General features: G+C 34.3%; 2 protein-coding genes across 7 annotated transcripts in view; both read right to left on the minus strand.

Moving 5' to 3' along the window:
* The window catches only part of Sh (Potassium voltage-gated channel protein Shaker), a 392327-nt gene that overhangs the window by 292144 nt on the left and 73051 nt on the right, over nt 1-27132 (minus strand). Inside the window, exons 1-3 of one of the 6 annotated variants that reach the window (XM_036376276.2) lie at nt 25339-25755; nt 24677-24767; nt 24353-24391 (exon numbers count right to left, since the gene is read on the minus strand). The exons of 3 other annotated variants lie outside the window; for them this stretch is intronic. In XM_036376276.2, the coding sequence (XP_036232169.1) occupies nt 24353-24391; nt 24677-24767; nt 25339 (131 nt within the window). In that variant the 5' untranslated portion in view covers nt 25340-25755. Of the gene's footprint in view, nt 1-24352; nt 24392-24676; nt 25193-25338; nt 25756-27132 lie in introns of those variants that run through there. 2 more of the 6 variants (XM_036376280.2, XM_036376279.2) reach the window with 2 other exon arrangements.
* LOC106615688 (uncharacterized protein DDB_G0292186) lies at nt 10977-15363 on the minus strand. Its single transcript, XM_014232006.3, has one exon. It carries the CDS (start codon nt 12786-12788, stop codon nt 11094-11096), a length of 1695 nt encoding a protein of 564 aa, XP_014087481.3. The 5' UTR covers nt 12789-15363; the 3' UTR covers nt 10977-11093.

Below are 27132 nucleotides of genomic sequence, written 5' to 3' on the forward strand. Positions count from 1 at the left end.
TTTTGTTATGAAAAGACTTGATTTTTGCATGAATGTGGTAATAATTTATGAATTTTATTTATCAGAACAAAATATCTTTTGATTGTATCAGATTTCTTCGAATATACCTAATCTAATTCGCATATGGATATATAAAATCTGCCTTTGTTACGTGTTCGGCCCAGCTTTTCTTACTATTTTTGATAATTTTCTTAATTTAAGAAAATCGGGCCCCAATAGGATTTAAACAGCCTGCGGGTAACTGATAAATTAATGAGTAAATTTTTCATGCGAGCAGTACACTCATAGTTATAACATTGCTGTATATCAATATAAGATTTTTGTGCTATATTTTTGCATATTCCGCAAAATTTCTTTTTATAAAAAAAAAATTTTATTTCATTAGTACTTAAACACAGTAAAAAAAAAGATTTCTTCATTTTAAACCAATTTTTTTTTCTTTAACCTACTTTAACCTACTTTCACATTCATTTTATTATTATTTTCTTAGTTTTTTGGTTCGCTCCATTACACATGGCACCATACTGCGAGCGATGGTGGCGCAAAATAATTTATAGTTTTATGCCAAGTTAAGCTCTAAGTTCAGACATCAAATTTTCCTTTTCGCAAAGCTTTCTTCATGTCAATTTTATGATTCCAATTTAGATTATGACTGAAATAGTAATTCGTAATTTTATTGCTGTGCATTATATGAAGTTATATAAGGTTGCTAACACACACATACATGTGCGAGTGAAAACCAAAGCAAAGCAAATATGCAAAAGCCCACGGTCATTAAAAAGTAAAGTGAAGTTTTGCTCTGGCCACACACTAACTCTATTAAAAAGTAGAAGCTCAGGCACTCAGCACACTCGCACAGCAACAACAACACTTAATTGTTATGAAAGTGAAGTAATTTGATTGAAATACAATGTTGTAGGCAGCCATTATGCATTGGCAATTATTCTGCGCCGAGGACACGTGAATATTTTAGTACGAAATGTATAATGTGTTCGGAATAATGGCCGCGGCGCAGGTGCACACCCACATTCAGGCACAGTTGTGTGCAAAAATGTTGTTAATTTTTTATTTTTTTTTTGTTACAGTTGTGTGAGTTGCCGCGTGGCATGTTTATAGTTAACGCTGTTGACTAAGCAAGCTGGTTAAAAACCTGTGGGAAGCGAAATTTTGTCACCACCTCCAAATGAGGAAAAAAATTGCAGTTGCCGTGTGCAAAAAAAAAATCACACAAATTATTTTATATCCATTGCGTGTGTTTGATTACTATTCCGGTCGCATTGTCGTGACTGGCTTTTTTTCCTGCGTTGTTGTTTTTCCTGTCACCCGCCATTAGTTGCACTTGCTTCATTTTGTTTGGCTTTGGCGGTGGAATATATGTCAATGTCGCGCAAATCACACGAGCTCTCATCAACATTTAGCCTTTGTACATTTGTGAATGTGTAGATAGATGAGTATGTGTGGGCTGCGTCGCAAATACAAGCCGGCATTATTACTCTAATTGCTGTTTCCCCCTTCTAAAGCGCGGTTTTTCGTTAGTTGTTTGAAGGTTTCTTGCTTCTACTACTTTTTTGCCAGCGAGTGAGATTCTGGTTTATTGCGTAACTGACTTTCACTTCTTTAGCGGGATTTATTTGTTTTATATTTTTATGAATAAGTGTATTAGGGCCTGTTTTATAGATTTCTCAATTTCCATTTTATAAAAATATCTACGTAGAGCACTTCATAACTTTTTTCCTCCTTTAGAGTTTCTTTATACCCTGCAGATTCGCAAGCATTGCAGTAGTTCCACGTCCAGTCAATTATCGAAGGTGTGAAGTTTTCTCGTTCTATCAGACATAAAATGCTTTCTTCTTAAGAACAGTTATATTAGTCATTGTAAGTGGAATAATGATAGCGCTTTCAAATATTGCAGTAATGTCTCTGTATTGCTAATGTTCATTATAACCAAAATGTAGTGGTAATCATAATGTAATGGTAATCATAATGTAATGGTAATCATAATGACAAATGAATTATGGTGAAAACGACAATGACCTAAAGATTGCAGTACTGGTAATCGTCATTGTAATGGTTATATTAACGGTAATGTTAATGTAATGAAAATTGTAACTATAACTTCAATATTATGTTAACGATAATGTAAGTGATACAAGGATTCTAGTAATGGTAATGAATTGTAATATTGATAATGATCCAAGTATCGCAGTAATGGTAATGGTAAATTGTAATGATTTTTTATTCTAATGGTAATGCTAACTATAACTCAAAAACAATATTATGATAACGATATTGATGATCCAAAGATTCTAGTAATGGTAATTGTAATGATAATAGTAATGTTAATGTAATGTTAATGCTAATCAATATTAAAATATAATAATAAGGATAATGATAATGATGCCACAAATAAAATAATTGTAATCGTAATAATAATGATAATTATAATGACAGCGTTAACTATTACGGTAATGACAACAATAATGGTAATGCCAATGATAACTATAATTACAACATGATGGTAATGATATCGATGCAATGAATGAAGTGCTGGTAATAGTATTCATCACGGTAATGGTAAGGTTAATCATAATTATACTATTATGGTAATAACAACTATAATGATAATGATGATGATAATGACGATAATAATTGGAATGATATATAATATATTAAAAAATCAAAAATTCTATTGTACCATTATAAACTATTTTTCATATAGAAAAATATACATTACATAAAACAAATTTGAATGTAGTTTTCTTAAACATCGAGCTTGAAGTTTCCAAAATTGCATGGTATATTAGGAACAGCGTACATCAACGCACTGCCACAACAAGAACTAAAATTGAAATTCATTCACACAAGGAGCAAATTGGCTGAATGATTACTCCATTCCATAACATTCACACGAATTTTAAATTTCACTTGATTATTTTCGGACTTTTGGCAGGCATAGCAATTTAATTTTGTATACCAAGGGAAAAGCAAATAAAATCAGCATAGAGTTTTTTTCCTATTGTAGCACACATACTAGCAGAGTACGTACATGTAAGCCTGCAATTTGCAGACTGAAGAGTGCATAGGCGGTGTTGTTGTGTTCTGTGTTGAACTCAAATTAAATCTGATGTGAATGATATTATGTGATGTTAATCTACCATGGAGAAATTGCTAAATATATGAGCAGTAGTTCAGGTGAAATGCCCTTCATTGTATCGATTTTTTCGAAGAATACACACTTCCATGATTTAAGATAAATTTAATTAAAATGCCAGGCTGAAGTACGTAATTGAGTTTTTGTTGCTTTTCGGTAAAAAAAATACGCAAACAACTTGAAAAGGCAAACCAAGGGAAATCTATGAATTTAGGTTACTCATACGCCCTTCCTTCCAATATTAGAATGTGTATAAATTAAGTATACGCCACGTGGTCGCAAGGAGTTCAAATGAATTTATAATTTAAAGAGATAATATGTCAATATATATTTTAAATTAAAGATTTTTTGCAAAAATAAAAAAGCTCAAAACCAAAATGCTTAGTACAAAATAGTGTTAGTGCAAATATGCTTATTTCTGAAAAGTCGTATGCAATTTTTCTGTATAGCATATTTCAAATAAGTTTTTAATTTTTTGCTTTATCGCAAATATTTTCATCGAAAAATATGCTTAAAGAAGAAATAGTTACCACGACATTAAATATTACTCATACGCCCGGTGGTCTCCACCATTTAGTGCATGTAATAAAAGTCTTCAGCGATTTTTTTTATTATTTCGAATAGTTTTTTCACTTTGTTAATATAAAAATATAATAATATATAAAAAATAAACAAACAAGAAATAACGTTAATTAGTTCAGCATGTACAGCACCTATATACTTGTACTATAGTGATCCGATTCGAACAGTTTCTTCGCATATTGCGTTATTGCCTTAGACAATATCCCATGCCAAAATTTGTGAATCTCGTCAAATGAAAACATTTTTCTTACAAGAACTTGATTTCCGTTCCGATAGTTCAGTCTGTATGGCACCAATATGCTATAGTTGCCCGATATCATCGGTTCCTATAATCAGCAGTTTCTTGGGGAGACAAGTACGTGTGCAAAATTTCAGATAACTCAAAGCTGAGGGACTAATTCGCATATATACAGACAGACGGACAGGGTATAAAAATGCAGATATTAATCATACGCCCCAACGTTTATGAGCATTTCTTAAAAGGAAGAAACATCATCGTGTATGTATACAAAAAATACTCAATAATCCTTTAAATTTATTTAAAAGAAAAGCGCTTAGATATAAAGACGAGATTAACAAAACATATTTGTTTGTCAGCAGCATATCGACCAAACATCTTAAGAATTAAATACAAACTAAGGTGGCCTATATACTTTCGCTTATATTGTGAAGAAATATAAGTGACAGAACTAAAGGGAACAGGAAGTAAATGGTATTTCTCATTGTAGAAATTCACCATAGGAAATAAACGATTTTTTTCTTAAATATTTACTGTAATGATAATTTTTACATTTATCTTAGATAATATTAGATCTCTCCAGCAAAAATGGAAATCAGAGCAAAGCATAAGCTGTAAAAGTAGCTGGAAGAATTTCGCAAACAATTTACAAGCAACAGCAGGAATTCAAATCAAATGTTATGAACGCAATTTACGCCAGTTGGCTCCTACTTGGCGGTGTGCGCTGCTGAGAAAATTACTTTTATATACATGTGTACAATACTATATTTAAGCGGACAATGAAAAGCTAAGCACTTACAATGGAAACCAGAAAAAGTATACTTTACACCCACACCCACACACACACACGCAATTAACTTAGCATATTCAAGCATACCAACATGCTCCTATTTATACGTCAAGCTATTTTCAGAAGAAGAAAAAAACAAATCACAGCAGAAATAAAAATAAATAACACTGCGGATATGCGAATATCATGACAAATCGTGGGACACGCTTACAAGTCATGTAAGTGGAAAAATTGCTGAACAAAACAAGGCACCAAAAAATGGCGGAGACGCCAGAGTACATTGACTGTTGTGGTAATGTTGGAGCAAATCATAAAAAAATGCGCAAAAAAATTGCGAAAAGAAAATTATCTACAACAAAAGAAAGGAAAGCAGTGAAACACATGCTGGCGGCCAAATCACAGGAGACAACATTCGCTTGCCAAAGGCAATACTCGTTACTTTTCATTTTCATGTAGCGTTTTCGAAGTAAATATTTTTTGGTATAAAAGCGCATAGGCGTAAGTACATATATATTTCACCGATTTTATATATATATATTTTTTTGCGCACATTTTCTTCTGCCTCTCTGCTTTAATTGTCGCAGTTTTACGCTGGTATACAAACACATAAATACATATATGCACACAAATACATCATTTTTGCGTCGAGCACTGGCCACATCATGCTCGCGATTCTCCGCTATTTATTCATATTATTTATTCTTCTCTCATTTACCCATTGGCATTGTGCTTTGGCGCGTAGTGACAACAACGTCAGCGACAGCGGTAGCATTTAACTTGGCTTCAACGGCGGTGATATGTGACCTTTTTGCACGCCAATCCCTCAATGTTTCAATGCCCAAACGTTTATTAAATCGATAGCCAGCAGACGACGGCCTAAGTGATGGCTCTGTTTGTTGTGGTACATGAGGCAAAGGAAAGCACTTAGCTGCCAGCCTTGCAGTGTGTCAAGCAATTAGATATTTATATAAATATTTAGCATGCTTTATATGTTTGTGTGCGCGCAGTTTTACCTTCAACCATTGTACATTATAATTTAATGCGTGCGAAAATTTGTTTTATATAATTTAAGTTTGTTCTTATTGCAAAATGGATTTGCTGCTTACGTCGCATAAATTAAAATTTAATTGCTGTTATAAGATAATGTTAAGAATGCAATATGTTTATAGAAATTTATTGTATTATTAGGAATACTAGTTTGTGACTTTAAAGTTCTTTTAATATTCTTTTTTTTTTTTTAGTATAGTGCTTGGAGTAATGAATACGGCAGGTAGTCCAATTACAGATGTTTTAAGCGTTAATCAATGCCAGAAGTGGCAGAAAGCATTAAATATAGAAAACAACAATAAAATTAATATAGAAATAAAGCTTCACAAAATGGTTTTGGTCAAATTTTTTGTTCACATGTGGCTTCATAATTTATTTCTTAAAGTTACTCAAGCCATATAGCAGTTCAGCAGAAAATAAATATTGAACTTGTTTTTGCAGCCCCTTTCTAACATGATTTTGGCAACTTGTTTTAAAAAATATCTCTCATTGATACATTCGTTTAGCTTACATATAATTCAAAAATTCCGCATACTTAAAATATTTTGTCATTTATTTTTATTTATTTAGTTCATTTTATACCTTTGGTGTTCTTTTCGAAAAATTAATTATTTGTAAAACTCTTAGACGTAATCTTTTTATCAGAATTGTTGAAATAATAATAACGTTATAGATTTATGAATAATTAAATAATTTTTTGAGAAATAATACTGATATAAGCAGTTTTAAAATTATTTGTTATTACTTATACGCAATGGTGCATCCGAAAGCATAACGAACGTATTATAATGAATGGAAGTCAATTAAATATTCTCATGTTACTTCGTATTTTTAGATTTTTGAATACTATAACGAAGAATATGTAATCGCTTAACAGTGAGTAGAGCAACACAAAAGGTTACTTATGCGCCTCTACCGGAACTCCCCATGCATACTTAAATTACGTATACGCCATGGTATTCAACAAACTACAGGGAAATAAACCACCGGACCATTATAGAATATAGCTGTCTTACAAACTGAGAAATAAAAATCAAGTTCTTGTGTGGGAAACTTTTTTTATTTGCCAAGATATATTCACAAAATTTGGCATAAATTATTATCTAAGGCATCGCTGCAATCTTCGAATATATTGTTCAGATCAGACCACTAAAGCATATAGCTGCCTAACAAACTGGCTGATTAAAATCAAGTTCTTGTAGAGAAATTTTTTTTATTTGCTTGTTTTTTTTTTGTTTGTTTTCTAGGAACAACATATTCTTGGTATTAAAAATACCTTACAATATCAATCGATATTTAATTTTTATAGCAAAATATCGATTCAATATTTATTAATTTTTCAGTGCAAATATTTCGTAAACTGGACACTGAAATTTTGGAGCAATTATACCACAAATGAATATAACCTTAATATTTTGTTGTTGATTTGGTTTGACTGTACTTTTAACACACCTCCCAGGTCTATAGACTTACGCAGATATATATGCTGGTAGTTTATACTAATATATCTCTTAGCACTGGAAATGATGAATTATGAAAAACGAAATTAAAAATATTTTTATTTTTTATTTTTACTTCATGATCCATTTACAACTAATATGTCCCCCCACTATTGTAGTGCTTAACACCATCTGCTCAATTTTGCACACATCTATCCCATAGCGACACACTGCTGCACCGCTCACAGCCGCTGTTGCTGTTATTGCACGTCGATAATTGATTAGTAAAAACCTTCAGCAATCATTTGCCATTGCCACTGCGACTGAGCTTTGCTTAGCAATCGCATATATAATTTCTATTTGCACAAACCTACACTGACACATGCAAACGTGTTTCTGATTTCAGCATTTGCTTTTGTTTCACCTTGTTATTTATTGGTTTTACTACCTTTTATTGTCTATTTGTACAACTGCCGTTTGGTTTTTATGCGCTTTGCTGGTGTTTGTTGTAATTGCAAAATGTGTTGGGCGGTTCGATTTTATGTATTTTAGGGATGCAAGTGCGGAAGTGAATCTCACTGCGGTTGTGTCAATTTGATTTCCATAATTTATTATCGAGTGCAGCTTATGCAATGAATCGTTTTTGCTTGGTGTTGCAAATACTTGCAGAATCATTCCATAGCAGAAGTTGGTATGTAATGGTAAATATATTCAAGTATATACTAAAGAGATGTGTCAATATTTACAAAAAAAAAATTTGAAAGCAGAAAATAAATAATCAAAAATTTTAATTTTGTTTAGGGTAGAAGTGTTATGGAGAAGTAATTCCTGACAATTTTATATGGTAAATTGTGTCCACTAAAATTTTTATAAGAGCCTCGAATATAAAATAAGATAACGACATAACTTCTGATGAAAATTTAAGTAAATACTCAACCGTTGAATACCTTCATTGTTTCTAGATTGGAAAAGTGTTCGTCTAAAAATTTTACTGATATTATTCAATTCCTTATGTATCTTGAAAATTTGAAGAAAGTATCGACCTCCGGACAAATATCTGAAAACAAGGGAAGAGGGAGCTCGCCAAATTCTTGGATTCAACATATCACGAAATTTACAGCTAACATATAAAATTATTTGTAAACGATTTATTGTATTAGCAATTGTTTTTTTTATTACAGAAGAGAGAAAATATAGAATCCTCAAATACTTTAGTTATCTACTTTACGAAAAAATTCATCAAAGAAATCGAATAAAAATCCAGAAAAATTCTTCACAAGTGCATTTTCTGAAAGCAAGATAGAAGATAATTCGATCTGGTCCCACAGAGCGTGCAAACCAAAACAATACACTTTTTTTATGTTGGAATAATCAGGGTTTTGGAATCATTGAAAATATTGCAGAAGTCTTTTGAAGTTTTTGAGTGGTACAAAGCATATGGTGAAGGTCATGAAGTCATCAAAAACTTGCTTTATACAAATCGTCCATCCGCCTCTATTAATGACAATCAATCAAATAAAAAAGCTGAAACCGTAAAACCTAAAATTCGCTAAACGCACTGAAGGTCATCCCGAGGCTTACAACAAGTGTATCAGAAATTGGATTTAGTGTTGGCATATTTGTATTGGCTCAGTACCATATTTTTAAAATGATAATATTGTATAATTTATATATTGTATTGTAATTGTATAATTTTGATTAGATATCGGAGAGAGAAATATAGAATTTTCAAATGTTTTAGTTACTCCCTCCACGAAGCAATTCGTTAAAGAGTTTAAAAATAAAACTACAATACTTAGTGTACTGATGAATGTTTGTCAAAATTATGTATGATTTGTCGCAGTCGTGTCATAATACTGACAATATTGAAGTACCCACCGATTGTTAAAACATATTTATATCGTAGTGGTAACAATAATATAAGCTAAGGAGTCACTTTGAAATATTCTAAAATATTATCATAATGCGTTTCCAAGTCATAACAACTTTCACTTTTATATACACTTAACATTTTTCGTCACAGTCAAACAGTCTTTTTCGATTGTCAGGATTGTCGGTTCCTTTTTAAAACAATTTACAATAATATAGAAACTCAAATTGACAATCTCACGAAAACACCAAATATACATAAAATACGGCCATTTTAGAGAATGCGTTGGCATGTCATAAAATTTGAAATAATGAGAACCACACAATAGGCCACAAATCTAAAAAACTCAGGCAATAAATTTTATAAAAACCGGTAAATTTTTGGTTCATAGGATTTGTCATATACGAGAAGTGTTCAGAAAATAACGGGAATTATATTATTATATTGATATATATGTTCCTGAAATACGATAATATTTTGAACTGTATTCATTGCTTAATTTATCCTAAGCAGCCGCTAAAGTCAGATGTGTTTTTATGAGCTTGGCGATTTTCATTTTATTTAAAAAGTATTTTTTCGTGAATTTTTATCCAAAAACAATACTGTAATGGTACTGCAGCCTCCATATTTGCCAGACATAAGTCCATGTGACTTTTTCCTAATTCTAAAAATAATAAAAAGAGAACTTTAAAGTTCTTTCGTTTGTTTTACAAGATAGATGAAAATTACTAGAGGCTATCCCAAAAAACGAGTTTGAAAAGGCTTTCGACGATTGGGCTAGCGTATGTGCATAATATCAATGGGTACTGTTTTGAAGGCGACAACTGTAACGTAGACGAAAGAATAAATATATATTTTTTTTCAAAATAGGAAAGTTCCCATTATTCTTATTTTCATATGTCAACTCCAGCGTCCTCTAGCGGATATATTTGTGCTTCGAATATTTAAATATTTCATGATAAATATTATATATTATATTTTATTACAATATATGCTAAATCAGAAAGTAAAAACAGGTTTTAGAAATGCGTCGATTATTGGGTAGAGTTTTGGTCAAAGTATTTTGCATAATGTGAATCGAACTTTGAAACGATCGATCGATTAAGTGCGCGCGTAGCGCCATCTATCGGATTTATTTTTTCTTCATTTTGACTTTGAATATTTCATTTTATATTATAATAAATTTATAAGTTTAAGAAATTATAAGATAGGAAAGGTATAATCCGGAAAGGCTGTCCAGTAGTTTTCCTTCATATAATATATATTTGTTATATAGTTATATACATAGTTTTTTTATCTAAATAGGAATTAAAAAAGCTGCTCATTAAAGTTCTTATAAAATCAATAATCTACGAACGAAAACTTCAATGTTTTTCGACATTAAGCATTTAGCTGATATATACAGTAAAATCAGAGCTTAAACTACAAATAAAAAATGGCCAATATTTCGTTTGAATTCTTCTTTGAAGCCATTAACCAATATTTTTTATATAAATTGTGCACTGAATAACAAAATTTTGCTTAATCACATTATATAATCACTGAAAATGATTTTTGATTGACAAGCTGATTTAGTTAAGCAGAGAATACTGTAGTTTTGACATACAAACAAATTGTTGCGGTACAAAAACAAAAGTCAGAGCTGCATAAAAATCAAAAGAAATGCCAATAAAAAGAAAGAGTCATATAAGTTAAATAGAACCAACAACAACATTATACTATGCATGTGTGTGCGTGTGTGTATGTGTAGTAAACAAATAACAAAAGCGCTATAGAAAAGCGTTGAAGCGTACGGTAAATCGGCGTTGCACTGAAATGAAGAAAACCATATGAATCAAATAAAACAAAGCTGCTGGATATAAATTTACTTTTATTTAAAATAAGTATGTATTTTTTGCTGCAGCGCAAATGCTTGCTCTCTAAAGGTGTAGCCGCTTTGCTAAAAGTGCTTTGGAAAAATTAACGCAATTTTTTTGTTATCTAAATTTATTTAAAAATTTTATTTTGTGTGGGTACTTCTCATAGATATACTCCATGTCCAGTTCGACATCTTGTTGCTGTTGTTTTTGTAATTGTTGTTGCTGCAGCTGTTGCAATATTTTCAATTGAAATTCCAGCTGTTCCTTCTCTCTGTCCTTTTTGCTGCTCGGCGTGTTTTGACGGCGCGGACGATTCATCATCGGATCCTCCATTTGACGCGAGGCCTGCGCGCGCACCTGTGGCGGTGGACCTGGCGGTTTCTTCTTCTCCTTCTTTTTCTTCTTCTTCTGCTCGAATAGCGCTGCATTTGCCGAGGCAACAGTTGCTTCGCGTTCCATTTGTTGTTGTTTCTTCTTGGCCAAAGCGGCGGTTTGAAAATGCACCAACGGCGAGCTGCGTCGCCGGACAGCCGCGGCATGCGCGCCAGTACAACGATGATCCGGTGTGCCAACACCGAAAAGACGACGTATGCGCCGCTTGTTGATGAAGCCGAGACCCGAACTAAATGTAGAGCTGGCGCCGCCTTCGCTGCCGGCGACCATTTGACTGAAATTGCTGTCTAAATCGCACGAGCCACTGCCACTGTTGAGCGTTACAGCGCCAATGGTGCCGGCGGAGTCGGCGCCGCACGGAAATAGATATGTATTGAGTGTGCTCAGTGTGGAGGAGGTAAATTGGCGCGTCAGCTCGAAACCGCCCAAGGCGCCGGCGTTGCTGCTCCCGTTCGTGAAGTGCCAATCAAAACCCGGCGGTCCGACGCCGGTGGTGGTGATCTGCGGCGGCGGTGGTTGGGTGTGATTCGTGTGCGCGTTCGCTGTGGGTGGTTGCGGTGGCAAGGCGACTGCGGTCGAACCGGTGGCGGTGGTGTGTTGCGAGATGCTTGTGTTGCTGGTATTCGTATTCGAGTGCGTGTTATTGTTGCTGCTGCTCCTATTCATATTATTATTGTTAGTGCTAGTGGTGGTTGCGTTCGCGGCGTTGTTATTGTTCGGTTGCATGCGCGGTGCCGCGCCGCTTGCCGCTTGCATATCGTACGAGTGTGGATTCACATAAATATGATTGTTGTTATTATAGTTAGGTTGTCCGCTGGCGGTGGTGGCGCTCACACTCAGCGTATTAGTCGTAGTACCACCGGTGGCGCCAACAACAACAACGCCAGTGCCACCCGTATTGGTGTTGTTATTGTTGCTGAGATTCATGTGCATATTCACCTGATTGATGTAGTGCGCGATGCTGGCGTGTTGCGTTTGCGCTGCGCCACCGCCTCCGCCGCTAGGTACCATGTTATTGTTGTTCTGCGCATCTTGCGTCTGCTGGTGTCGACTGCCGCGCGCTGCAATTATCGCCACAGCTGGCACTCCCAAGTGATGTTGCGATTGCTGCTGGGCTAATGGTGGGCGCGGCGGCATGATCGGCACAATGGGCAATGGCGGCAATTGTGGCGGCTCGCGCTCTCGTCGCAAGTGTAGCGCGGCAGCCGCGCCGAACATATGCGGCGGAAATTGTGGATGTTCATGTTGTTGTTGTTGGCCGTGAGGCCGTTGTCGCTGTGGACTGTTGTTGTTGCTATGCTCTGCTTGTTGTTGTTGTCGCTGCGGTGCATCGCTGTTGCCATTGTTGCTAGCGGTAGATGAGCTGCCACCGCCACCTCCGCCACAGCAGTCGCATGCGCCCGCACCATGTGATCCCATGGTATTGCCTTAAAGTTTAGCTTAGAATACAGGTGTGGTGAGTTGTGAATTGTTTGTTGCTTCCTGCAGTGCTGTGCGTTAGAAGTTGCGCTTTGATATTTTTGCTTATTAATAGTTGTTGATAAGTGTTTTTTAGCTATTGTGCAGATTTATAAACAATTTTTCAGTATTGGGTTTCGGTTAGTATAAGTGGTTTATCTTTTTGAGTAATGTCTTGTTTCTGATTGCTTTCAAAAGTGGCTTTGAAACCGTTTCAAATTTATTATATAAGATATTAATTTAAAATGTGTTTATATGTCGTTTATTCAAGTTTGATATCGGAATTCACAAATTCATTTTAAATTCACCATAGAGTGGTGGTTAGTACACTTGAGTTCTTTTTTTTTATTTCTGATACATAATTTTCGGGAAAATTAAGTAGACTTTCGTTATTTGCTGTCTAATTTTTGTTAAATTTGTATATAAATATATGTATATCTCAAAGCATCGTGGTGAGTTTTAAAAAATTTCAAGCGTTATAATTTACTTTATGCGTATTTCTTATAGCAGTACCGGTGTTTGCAAACTTGTTAGGTAAACTTTTTTTTCACGCTTGAGGCGAAGTTTTAAAATGCTACAGGTGCTGTACTTTGGTCGAAACTATCCATTTCCCTCGAGAATAATTTATTTTAATTTGTGCACTTACACATAGTGATAGATAATGTAGCCGGAGTTTCTAATTAGCAACCACATCTGCATTGATATCTACTATGATTTTACCATTCTAAAAATTTGTCATAGCTTATTTCACACGTCTTAGATTTGCTTATTGTTATTCTATATTCACTATTTAAAGTACAACAAAAATAGTTCGGCATATTTTAATGAGCGTTTTACTTATGAGCGATGTCTAAAAATTAAACGTTATGTTGAAAATACAACACAAGTTCATTTCTTGGTTTTGCGTGCAAAAAAATCTTTTTCACCACGGTGTGGTGAGTTTCAAAAAATGCGTTTTTGTCAATTTAACAAACACTAGCATCACTTAGAGTTTAGTTTCCTTGTAAAAACTTTGCTTTTTTATAGTTATGAAGCTTTCTTATTTTAAACATTAATTTTTGGGTATAATGGAATGTTTACTGGCAGTTAACGTTCAGCGTGCTTATTTCACTGATATTTTTTCTTGGTGCTATTATTTTTTTTCAACACATGATAACTGTTACATAAATTTTTATTATTCTTTCTATCATATTAATAGGCGTATTAATGTAAGCTTATTTTGTTGTTGAAGTCAATAAAATTTCTGTATCAATTGTGCACATTTCAATTTTATTATAAAGCTTGTTTTGCTTTCCGAAAATATTTCTTCCGATGTACTTAAACAAAATTGCTTTGACGATTATAAATGTAAGTAAATATTTGTATTCAATAAGCCACTTGTTATCACAGCAGTTGCGCAATTTATTAAATGAGTTAAGTGCGCACTATTATTTGCGAATATTTTTTTTTATACAGATTTTTTAACGGTATATATTTTACTCTGTTTTATTTTCTTTAGCAATCAAGCAACAGTGTCAGAATATCGAAAATGTCTAGGTGTCGCGCCAACACGCAATGAACTAAGCTAATACTAAGCACTAAGCATTTGAAAAAAATTACTGTCATTTAGCATTATTGTTTGTTTAAAAGATATTTTTTATTTTTTTATTTTATTTTTATTTATCATAATTGGTTACCTTTTTGAAAACTTCCTTTTTCACACACACACATGCATTTTTATTAGATGGATTGCATAGCAACTGACGCAAGGTCAGATTTTTTAAATTCTCTTTTTCGTTGCATGTTTTTAGGCGTTGTCACATGTTGTTGCATTCGAGCCATTTTATTGGATCTTTTTTGTCATTTACTAAATTGCTGCATTTATCATATAAATATATATTATATATAATTTTTTTGCTGCACCGCACAATTTTCACTTTGTATGTTGCATCACGATATGCAGATTTGCATACTTTTGGGCGCACAAGTGATTTGAAGCCATTCGTGCCTTTAGTATTACTTTGTGATTTAGGTTTAAAAAATATTTTTAACTTTCTTTACCATTTGGTGATATTATTTATTTAATATTCTATATTTAAATCACCAGATCTCAAATTATTTTCATCTCACTGAAGTTTGCTTATTTTTTTTCCAAATATCTCCACTTTTCACAAAACGCTTTGCATCCACAATCGGTCATAGAATTTCAAATCTCGGCGGCGCCAGCAGCGACCAGCACGCATACACACAAACGCACAGACACTTGAGCGGTGAACTTTTAAATCGGTTAGTAGTGCCATCAGTGGCTGTTGAAGACACACGACATTCACCAGTTTTCATTGCTACATTTGCGGCTCACAGAGTTCAACTCAGCTCGGCACAGCGCTTAACACAGCACAGCACTCAACGTTAGTTGTTCACCGCATTCGTTTGGCAACAAACAACAAATAAATCGCATCAACTTCACTTAGCTTCGCGTAACCAGTCTGTGAGCCAATAAGCCAAGCGACCAACCAGCCAGCCAGCGAACCGTCAAACCAAACTAACTGAAGAGCTGTGTGAGCGCACGAGCATGCATACGGCTAGTTAGGCCGTTCAAACAACAAAAATGTCGACGACCAGCACAACAACTACACGAAAGACGAAGAGCGCAAAGCGTTTCTCATATTGCCGTTTGCTGCTTTTCAACAATTCAACTTCAACTATTTTACTTCCTTTATTCGCCATTGTACTCCACACGGCGGCCAGACCGTGGCTTGTGGCGTTTCCGCTACTGCGGCGGTCGCTGTTATTTTGTTGCTAACTCGTGCAAAGGCGACGTCGCAACAGTGCTGGCAGTGTTCGTGAAAGTAGTTTAAGGAAACACAGACGATTGTTAGTCGTGCCACCTGCTTACTAATACGTGAGAACTGTGAGAGCAACTGCGTAACTCTCTCTCCGTTATACGCTCTTTGCATCCTGTGAACTGTCAAAGTGACAGCCAACACTGCGCGCCAGTTAATAATTTTTACTTCGACCTCCTTTTTTTTAAGTTTTGCTGCCTTTTATTTACTCACTTCCGCGCTTTGTTATTTATTTTCCTTCTTACCATGCATTCCAATGCGCTCACTTGTGGTAATGCCATGCTGTCGGCTCTCAGTTAACATATCTGCTCTCTCTACATCGCTGCTCTTCCTCCTTGTCACTTCTCTACATGTTTTGTCTACCATTCGGCAACTAAAACGCTCCCACGGCAAACCTTTTATGCGAAAGAGCAATCCATGGCGAAGCGTAAGCGTCCAGGCGTACAGCCATTGTGTGTAGGTTCTTAGCGTAGGCATCTTTGAGCTGTTGGTTGAGTCAGTAAGCTCAACTGTGGGGTATATCATATTCAAAACGTGCTACTTTCTTTTGTTGTTGTTGGTTTCTTCTCAAGTGCACGAGGGCAACTGTCAGTCAACAACGAAGACAAATAAAATCTAAACGGCAAAAAGTAGCTAAAGAAGCTGCATAAATACGAGCATTACGCCAATCGAGGAGCACGTGCTTCCAGACAGTACCTCTTCTCACGTGCCAGTTTGATTGCCATTTTTGTTTGGGAACAATATGTCCTGGTTGGAATTCCCACACGAGTATCTTTTTAACACCTTGAGTGCACTTAGTATAATTTTAATCTCCCTATAGAAAATTCACAAACCGACTAAAGCTTAAAGATTAACTCATTAGTGTTATATTATATATTATTTCAGATTTATAATTGGCTTCGATTTCAGAGAGCTCTGAAACAATCTTTTAAAACCAAACTATCTATTGCATAAACACTGAAAGATAACTAATCTCGAACATGTTAAGATTTATAGCGAGAAACCAACATTAGGTACCTCTTCGAGCTTTTAAACAATTCGGCAGTTCATCACGCACTTTCTTTTATAGAGCAGTAGATCTGCATACACCACCCTAGTGAAATTTTTAGAGCCGCTGATATCATGCTCTCTTTTACCATTTATTTACGTCATTTATATAAAATCAAGATAGCCGAATAAGTCTCGTATTAGAAGAAAATATTCGGGTAACTATATTATCTCGCTGAAGGTTTAAGTTCAAGATAAGTTCTTAGCAAAGTCTTAAACTCAAAGTTATGATATTTAGAAGATTTCGTAACTTCAGAAGTAAAACATATACCTTTTATGACAGTTTTCTGATTTTTAAACATTTTTTAAAATGTCTTTTTATGTGCAGTGCTTCTCAATAGGGCGGTAATACTAATTAAATCTGAACGCTTTTCAGTTGTTCAAATTTTCTTGCTAAAATTTCTACAAGCACGCGGAATAGTAATAGTAACAATAGTACAATAGGTGTTCGAGTAAAAGGATCTGCGAAGATTCTTATAATTAAACGATAATGGCTGAAGTATTCTCATTTATTAAAGTCTTCTAAAGAACATCAAAACACGACTGAAACATTTTTTGCATTGAAAATATATCGCTAATTGATCCAAATTTTTGGATTCAGTACTCGACTGATAAAAAATTTACTCGAAAAAAACTAACTAGTTAGATAATTTTATCATTGGTAATACCATCTGATCAAGTTTGATTCAGTGAAGGTCGTGAAGTCATCGATAACTGGCTTTATATGCTAAGATTCGTGATGTCAACTCTTTCAATGACGCTAGCATTAAAAAAGTTAAAGAAACAGTGCTTGATTGTCATCGTGTTGTAGTCAGCGAGATAGCAGAGAATCTCAACATCTCTTATAGATCGACTCAACACATTTTGGATAATGTTTCGGGTATGAAGTGTGTCAGTGCTAGACTCGTATCAAAATACTCGAATTTTTTATAAAACCGACGTCGAGGAGAGGTCATAAAAAATGCTTACCAATGTCGCTGAGAACGAGACGTGGGTTTAAAAATATGACGTTGAAACTATCCAACAAACTACCGAATAACGTACCAAAAATGAGTCGAAACCGTAAAGACCAAAATTTGTAAAAAAAAGGACATCCCAGTCTAGGCTTATAACAAGTGTATGGAAAATTGGAATAAGCGTTGACATATTTGTGTTGGCTCAGTCCTGGTCAAATTTGATCAAATGGTACAGCTGTACGTGATCCAAAAAAGAATTTACTCTGTAGAACATTATATTAAGCAACAATATATATACAATTTATTTTTGAATATAAATCATATTTATAAGCCTCTAGTCGAACAGAAAAGTTTTCCTCACCGCCAGACACCTTTTTTCGGAGATCCTCCCGTAGAACGATTACGGGATCAAGAGAATTCAAAATTTTTCAAAATTAATCACCGATTACCCAAATATATTAAATTTTGTTAATGTATATCTTTTTTACTTACTTATTAAAAAAAAGGACCTCAGAAAAAAAAATTACATAAAATAAGTTTTTTTCTGCCTTGGTTGTAACTAATTTGATATATGTATATAATAAATTTCCTCAACTTAACTTTTGAAAGAGTCAGAGAAATAAACACATTATGAAATTAAATTAGCTTTTCAAAGCAAAGCGATTTTTATACCCTGAACTGGGTATATAAAATTCGCCACGAAGTTTGTAGCACTTAGAAGGCAACTGCGGAGATAGTTTTTGAGATATGGATCTGAAATTTTGAGCACGTTCTTTTCTCTCCAAGAGGCCGACAATTTGTCAGAAACGCCGATATCGGACTACTATAGCATATAACTGCTAAACGAACTTAACGATCGGAATAAAGTCTTGTGTGGAAAGCTTTTTCATATGACGATATATCTTCACCAAATTTAGCGTGAGTTATTTTCCAAGACAACCAATCTCCGAAAGAATTATTTAGATCGAGTCACTATAGCATATACCTGCCATACAAACCGATCAAAATCAAGTGTTTGTAAAGAATATTTTGTATTTGTGTAGAGTGTTGTAGCTTCGGTGTAACCGAAGTTAACGTTTTTTTCTTGTTCTTATATCATTATGGTCAACGTAATTAGAGTTCGCGAAAGTAAAATTGCAAACTCCACAAACACCAACGACCTTGAGACATCAGCTGTACATATGAACTGCAAACTGCGTGGAAATGAAGTCGGACAACTTCAATGTCATGTTAATCGATAAGGGTCTCTAAATCACACCGCTTACTTTACAATGAAACCCACAATTTTCGCGCAACTATATACATACTTACAAACTCACAAACATGCAGATAGGCGTTTTCATATGCAATAATTCACTTGAAACATGCTGTTGGTACAAACAAATCACCTGCGTATAAAGTTAGCAACACATACGGGGCTGAGAAGCCTAGCGGGCCCATTGCAAGTAATCGCAGCAGACGTTTATTGCCTCAATGCGCCATAAATTCACTGCAATGTGCCACAAGGTGCTGCAAATGCAACGTCAACCACTGTTGGTGGTTGTTGTGGTGGCGGGGAAAGGGGCTACGTATGAAGACATAAGCAATGGGTGTGTTGGGGGTGCAAAGGGGGAGGAAAAGTATACAGTTAGCAACGCAGGGATTACCATTGTCATGGTCATGCTGAAGGTTGAAGACTTAGTAAACTCATATTCATGTATGTGTGTGTCTGTAGGTGTGCGCGTGTGCACATAAATTTATGTTCGAACAATTTTTATGGCTGTGTGTGTGTATGTGTGTGGGTGTTTGTTGCAAACTGTATTTTGCTGATGAATTGTTGGCGTGAATCAAACAAATAGATTTATAGCTCAACGCCAAATGTTATTATAGCTCGCTGGCTGCCATGGCTGCGACTGATGTTATTGCTATTGATGATTTCTGCTGTAAACAGCGCTCTGATTCATTTATGTTTGTCGGTTTAACCGAAACTGATTTCCATTTTATTTGATTTGAATTTTTTTCTGCTAAAGAAATGCAAGTAATTCGAAGGCTATGAGATTTATTTTTAAACTTTTAAGGTTTTTCGGGGAGAAACAATTGTATAGACCTTGAGCTAAAAAAATGCAATTGAAATCACTTATTAAAACCAAATATAAAAGAAATTTAAAATTTATATTGTATTATTTATTGATATTTTTTCTCTTTCAGTTAAATTGATAACTTCACTACTATTTCATATTTATTTTGATAGTACACAAAAAAATGGTTCCAAAAAATTGTTTTTGGGTCATAAAAGAGTGGATCACTTACAGCGTGAACCTATATTATATAGAACAGTTATTATAGCGTAAAACGAAATAGATATCTTTAACTTAGTTTTGATCGGTCCATCTGCATGGCAGCTATAAGCTATAAAGATCCGATCTGAACAATTTTTTCAGACAGGACAAGGACTTGAGTTTGATCGATCATTTTTTATGGCAGCTATATGCTGTAGTTTTCCGTTTGAACAGATTATTCGGATATTGTAGCTTTAGATAATAATCTATACTAAATTTCAGCTTCCAGAGGAGAACATTTCTGTGTGCAAAATTTCAGATCGATATCTCCAAACTGAGAGACTAGTTTGCGTATATACAAAGAGACGGTCGAACAGACAACTTTCGTTGTTGATTTACGTGAGTATCTGCCGTCGACGGCCTTACCTCACGGTGCTCTAAAGCACAACGTATCAATACAATGCATTGATCAGCGCCCCAAACAATACGAGCTATTTGCAAGTATTAATTTGGTTACCAGTGGCAGTGTGTCTGGGCACACACTATCATCTTGGTATGATTCGAGGCCGATCTAAAACCTCTTCCGTCTTCGGGTACGGAACTCAATTGATTGGGCAACTTCTCTTTTGAAGTGAAAATTCAGTTCTTCCAGCATTCCAGCCACCACGAATCTCCCCAAAGGGGCCATAACCCAATAAGCAGATTGGACCGAAATCCAAGGGCTTTCTGCTCCCCGTGGTACCAGAAAGTCTCCGGTAAGACTGTGTAGCCGAAACTACTACCAGTTGAGCTACCCATTACTCAATGACTGGTGACATTTGTCGCTTGAACTTCAAATGTCTTTTTATTTGCTTTTCCATTTGTCTTGTGTTCTGAGTATTATAGCACTATTTCTGACATACTATGCTGATATTACTGAGCAAGGTACATAATAACAGTCATAGTGCATATTGGCTTTTAGTCGCCTCTTACGACAGGCATGCCTTACCGCGGGTAACTTCTTACCCCTACCAGCAGGGGGAGGTCGAACAGACAGGCAGACATGATTAAATCGACTCAGCTCACCAAGCTGACTTTATAGAGTCTCCGATGTTACCTTTTTGGTGTTAAAAAACATTATGCCAAACTTAGTATACCTAGCTCAAGGTATAAATATGTGGCATGTAGTAAAGAAGAAAAGTGCAAGAAGACCAACAAACAAGGATCCTTTATTAGAGATAATCAGTAAACTATAATTGTTTGTTAAGCATGATTATTGGATTTGGAAGTGTTTGAAACAACCGAGAGAATGTTAAATTTAATTAAAGCAAAGAGAAGGAAGAAATTGATCCTGTCAAGAGCTTAACGAGAAGAATTATTTCAATTATTTCCTACAACTGATGAAAGTAAAAACATTAATTTCTAATAATGGTAAGCTTCAGACAGCTGGATTGCGAAACCAGATTATATTTAGAATCTCAAAGTAAATTTTTAATGCGAAAAGCTTATATTGCTTCTGAATGTACCATATTATTCCTAAGGAAATTTTTCTCAATAACTGAACCAAATCGTCACAGCAAGCATATCTTGAGTCTTGTGAAGTATCACGTTAATGTACCGTATACTTTAAGATAGTCTTATATATAAACCAAATTTCTAGCAAAAACCTGAATATACCATGTATGTAAAGCTCAGTTTTATTTTATAACGACTGGCTGTCATTACATCGAATTAAATGACAGAAGTAAACAAATGCAATACAAATTATTATTTAAGTTTTATATGGTAGTAACGCTTTATGAATATATTGAAATCTAGTAAAAGTTTAATGAATTTCTCGATATATTATCGTTCAAAATATCAATTGTACCATTGTCTATTTAGCGTCATTGAATTAGATATAGTGAAAACCGCGCTTTAGACTTTGATTTTCTTACTTACATTTAATAAATATGTCTAACACATAAACCTATGCTAAATAGAGTTTGGGAGATATGTCGACACTAACGCCATGCATGATAAAGATTTATTATCCCAATATAACAACTTATGTAAATAAAATTTTAAATTATACGAACTTTGCTGTGCGATTTACACATTAATATATACCACGAAATTATTGAATATTCGGGCAATAGAGAGTTTCTGGATTGCACTCCCTGTACAAGTCTTTAGGTTTCCGCGAAGCGGTTAATATGTTACATAGATATTACATACAGGTACTTGCTCCTAAATCAAAATTTAGCACATTTATTGCGCATAATTTTAGGTCATACCCTAATTTGACTTAAGCTTCTGATATTACAAAAAGTGTAAACTAACCTAAACTGAAATGTTATAAGCTATTAAATAATATTTACCTTCCAGTTTTATAACGCTTTTGTTGGCAAAAATAATTACTCACAACTGCTTGACTATAGTATTACGAAAAGATTTTCCCTCTTAAACTCCAATAAGCCCTCCTCCGCCCGCAGCTTTTATTCAGTACCGACAGATGGTGGCATAATTACACCACTAATGACGGCAATTAGTGCCGAGCTGTGGTTGCCATTTCCGCAGTGACTTTCAATGGCTTTAATATTTTATTACTAAAATAAGTAGCTTCTTTCGGTGTAGTTGTTTTAACGTTTACGGTAGTCGGACGGATTATTTATTGCCACAAGAACTTCCTGTTTCGTAACCAAGTTTAACACTTACTATGTCGTGATTAAGTTATAAATTTTATGCGGTGATAAAAATTAGTGAAAAATATTTAAACAATTACAGTTTTATTGTCAAAGTTCTTAGATATGCCAATAATCAGGTATAGTGGATGTACAATTCATCGCAGGAACTAACTTCGGTATTATATACGAGCTAACTTGTGTGAAAAAAGAAGGCGGAAAGGCTTTGTGTTTGTACAAAACCATAGCGTAATTTTGAATTAACCCAAAAGCAAAATTTAAGAATTTGAGGGGAAAAAGCCATCCGAGATACATGTAACTTCTCATTGCATGGCTGCATGAAGTGATTGTTTGTGACGGGGTTTTCGCTAAAACCAATATTTGACTGTATTTAAAAAACATGAAAAAAGAAAGGTTTCAGAAAAAGGATGAAAATCCTTTCCAATTTAAATATCTCAAAATCGTGAGCAGTATGCCAAAGTTGGCGAGACCAATTAACATGGCAGAGTTATTATTAATAAAAGTAAACTTATCATTTCTCATTACCGCAGACAAATGAATTTATAAGATCTTTATAATGTCCACCATCAAATAATGTACAATACAATCTAGATAGCATTAGAAAATTTAACTCTTTTGTAAATTGTATAGAAAAATCGATAATATGTATTCTTATATAAAAATGAGTAAAACTTTTAGTGTACATTAAAAATTAAAAAAAAAGATGTAAAAATAACACCCAATAAGGTTGCCACTTGTTCAAAAAATAATTCTTTAATAAAAATAAGTATTCAAATAGAAATAAATTTTTAAATTTATTTTATTTAAGGCCGTGTGAAATTTACAACAAAAATTCAAAGAGTTGCCAAACAGTTTAAAGAGTTACCACCTAACTATAAATAAAATTTTATTCAATTTCAATATGCAACCAGCAATTGGTTTTAAAATTTTTTAATTTAAGACCACGTGAAATTTACTACAACAACAATTCAAAGAGTTGCCACCTAACTATAAGTAACATTTTTTCAAAATACTAATCTTTTCTAATAATCATCAATATTAACCAAGAAATTCGTGTTTTTTTTAATATTTATTTTAAGGCTACGTGAAATTTACAACAAAAATTCAAAGAGTTGCCACCTAGTTATAAGTAAAATTTGATTAAAAATATTAATCAATATTAGTAATAATCAATCTTAAACAAGGAATTCAATATTTATATTAAGGCCACGTGAAATTTGCAAACAAAAACAGTTTAAAGAGTTGCCACCTAACTATAAATAAATATTTAATCAATTTAAAAATACAACCAGCAATTTGTTTTAAAAAATTTTTAATTTAAGGCCACGTGAAATTGACTACAACAATAATTCAAAGAGTTGTCACCTAGCTATAAGTAACATTTTATTAAAAATATTATTCAATATTAATAATAATCAATATTTGACAAGAAATGTTTTTTTTTAATATCTATGTTAATGCCAAGTGAAATTTAAAACAAAAAAAATGAAAACGTTGCCACATAACTATAAATTAAATTTTATATAATATAAATATTCAACTAAACTTAAAAAAAAAGTAATATAAATATAAACGTATGCGCGTTACTTACGAATGAGGTATTACATAAATTAATTAATTAAAAATTTACGTTGCCACCTAGTAAAAAATAAGTAAAATATTACTTAAAATTTACTTTCAATTGCTTGATTTTTACTGAGATAGAAATATAAAGCTTAAGATAAATATTATGTAAGTAAATAATATAAATAAATTAAATATAGCAACAATTATATTTACATCATTTTTATGCCATCCTGCATAACAAACTCCTTCTGCCTGTAGAGATTTTGGAAAAAGATCAGGTAAACATGAGAGTGTAGAAATTAAAAACCATACGAATCGGGAACGAAGTGAGAGTTGAGTGATCAATATAAGCAACACCCACCGCCAGAATAGAAAAAAGTTAATGTTAAAATTTTTAAAAATACACTTGAATGAAAATATCATACATGTTGTAGTCACTAAGTAAAATCAGCTATTGACAACTTAAAAAAAAAGATATTCAAGCAACTTCTGAGCACTACTTCTGCTCACAACAAAGCCATTTGCAGAGTCTCCTACCTCTTCTTTTTGTGCCGCATCTCGGCAGGCGAGCGCACATTCTGTGACGATTGCATTCTTGATGAAACGCTACAATGGAAGGATGCCTGCACTGGCGAGGTGCACCGATAACGCCAACAAAAACAACAGCAAACGTCAGCCGATGCGTTAAGGAGTAATCGTAGTAATCGAAGTAATTATATTGTTGGCAGTAATTATAATTTATAATTATGATTCCATCAGCCGCATTAACGGTATTTAACGATGTTAGGCGTTGATGTTGTTGGTGTAGACGGCGGCCGTTGCAGGCACAACCGTTTACCGTTAGATATTGCACATACATGCGTATGGTTGTGTAAGTGTGTGTGTGGCAGGCATGCAGGCACGATTCGCGCGCGTTCGTGTGTGTATGAGAGAGAGTAAGCAAGAGTGGAGTAGAAGAGTAAGTAGGTGGAGTGCGTGTAATGCGTGGGCGTGGCAAGTTGTAAAGCCAGATTTGATGGACCGCAGAAAAATCACAGTTATAGATTAGAGCGCCTAGAGAAGTGAGATTTTGGGTGGATGTAAAACGGTGGGCATGTGTGTGTATGAGAGTATGTGTTGGTGTGGAACAAAATATGTGCGTGTGTGTGTGTGTGTGGATTTAAGTGGCGAGTATAAAGTGCAGGTGCTTGCTTACATACTTTTAAGCGCTACATTTTAATTTGGAAACAGCGCAGGAGCTTTGATTTGGTTATTTATTTATTTTTTTTCCTCTATGTACGAGAATTTTCTCTTAACTGCACTTATTCATAAATTTTCTTTCTGAATTAATTATTAATTTCTTTTTGTTGTAAGCTTATTTTAAAACTTTTCTAAGCTATTTTACGAACTTTAAACTGACTTTGTTTATATTTTTCACCTTTTCTTGTTCTTTACGATACTTTTTTTCTTCTTTTCAACGATTACACAATCACACTGAGCCGCACACGCGCGCGCTATTTAACACACGTCAACTTGCCACTGACAAAAGTTGCAAAATTATGATTTTTTCACATATCGGAAATATGATTGCGAAACGGGTACGCACACATACATAAAATAGTATATACTTCTAACGCGATACACGGCGTTATTGTTGCTAATGCAACATTTCGCATACAATAAAAATACTGATAAGCAGCCAACAAGCGCTCATATATGCTTTAAACGTGTTATTCTCCTTTCTTCTTGTTGCGCTGAACTAATTTAATTTTAAGCTTTGCAACACTTAGCTGTCCATTGCAATGGCACAGTGGCGGCGTGCGATTTTAATGACAACAATGACGCGGTTTGTTGCATTTGGTGCAATCTAATGTGCTCTTTGTCACCTTTTGGTATAGTAATGCTGTTGGAGGGTGCGTTAGCCACGCCACTGCCGGACTGTGGCAAACCTTGACTCTGAGGTAATTAGTAAATGTGACAAAGAAATGGAAAATAAAGCGTAGACTAGCTGCACAGAGAAACACCGGTTCTTCTGCGTTAAAATAAGGGAAAGGCGGAAGAGGCACGTACTGAACTAGATATTTTGCTTTCTCATACATTAGAAGTCACTTCGTGATACAGATTGTTCGTGACATCAATAGCATGATTCCTTGGTTAATATTTCCAGCCACTAAACTCAGGCCTATTTACAACATAATCTACTGTACGTTGAGACCATTCTCTCAGCTACTGAAGTACTTAGTTAGGAAAGGCTCAAAAATTATTTGTCTTCATGGTTTCTAGAACCAAGTCGAATTTATGCGAAAAATTTCATATATTACTCCTTTTCACCATATTAGATTGCAGAAATGCTTTCCACAGAGCAATATGGGAAGACAATTTAAAACACCATTTTAGTTACTTGATTTTTACACCACAAACTCTACGCATAAGAATCTTTAAAACATAAATAAGACGTAGTAAAAAAAAATCCATTATTTCTGCATACTATTAACGATTTTATTTAGAATTGTTAGAATGATTCGATTTATATCAAATAATCACTGTTTTGTTCGATAACTTGTTGCGATTTTGATAGTAAATATTTAATGCATCTTCATGAAAATCTTCGTCCTATCGTGTGGGAATTTTTTTACGAGCCATAGACAGTATAGGTGTTCGATTTTTTTTCTTTATAAAATCACATATGCGTGAAATGTTTTACGGATCATTCTGTACAAGTTTACCTAAGAGACTATGGACCTAAAACCGGTTTTGAGCCAGCGATTTAATCAGAAAGCAAAAAGCACCCAATTTGGCAGAACTGTTCTCTAATACATACTTAACAATGACAGTGAAAATAAAGGAAATAAGAATAGTTGTCTACATACATATATCTTCCATAGAACCGATTACTCAGATATTTTATATAAAGTTTGGCGTTGTCCTGACGGAACACAATTCCGTTTTTATTGACCAACGCTGGACGCTTCTGCGCGACTGCTTCCGTCAGTTTAGACTCTGGGAAGCGTTGG

The sequence above is a fragment of the Bactrocera oleae genome, chromosome 5, assembly GCF_042242935.1.
Source record: "Bactrocera oleae isolate idBacOlea1 chromosome 5, idBacOlea1, whole genome shotgun sequence".
NCBI lineage: Eukaryota > Metazoa > Arthropoda > Insecta > Diptera > Tephritidae > Bactrocera > Bactrocera oleae.

What these genes read in the sequence shown, in the direction of transcription:
- LOC106615688 (XM_014232006.3), bottom strand. Translation starts at nt 12,788, where the DNA reads ATGGGATCACATGGTGCGGGCGCATGCGACTGCTGTGGCGGAGGTGGC.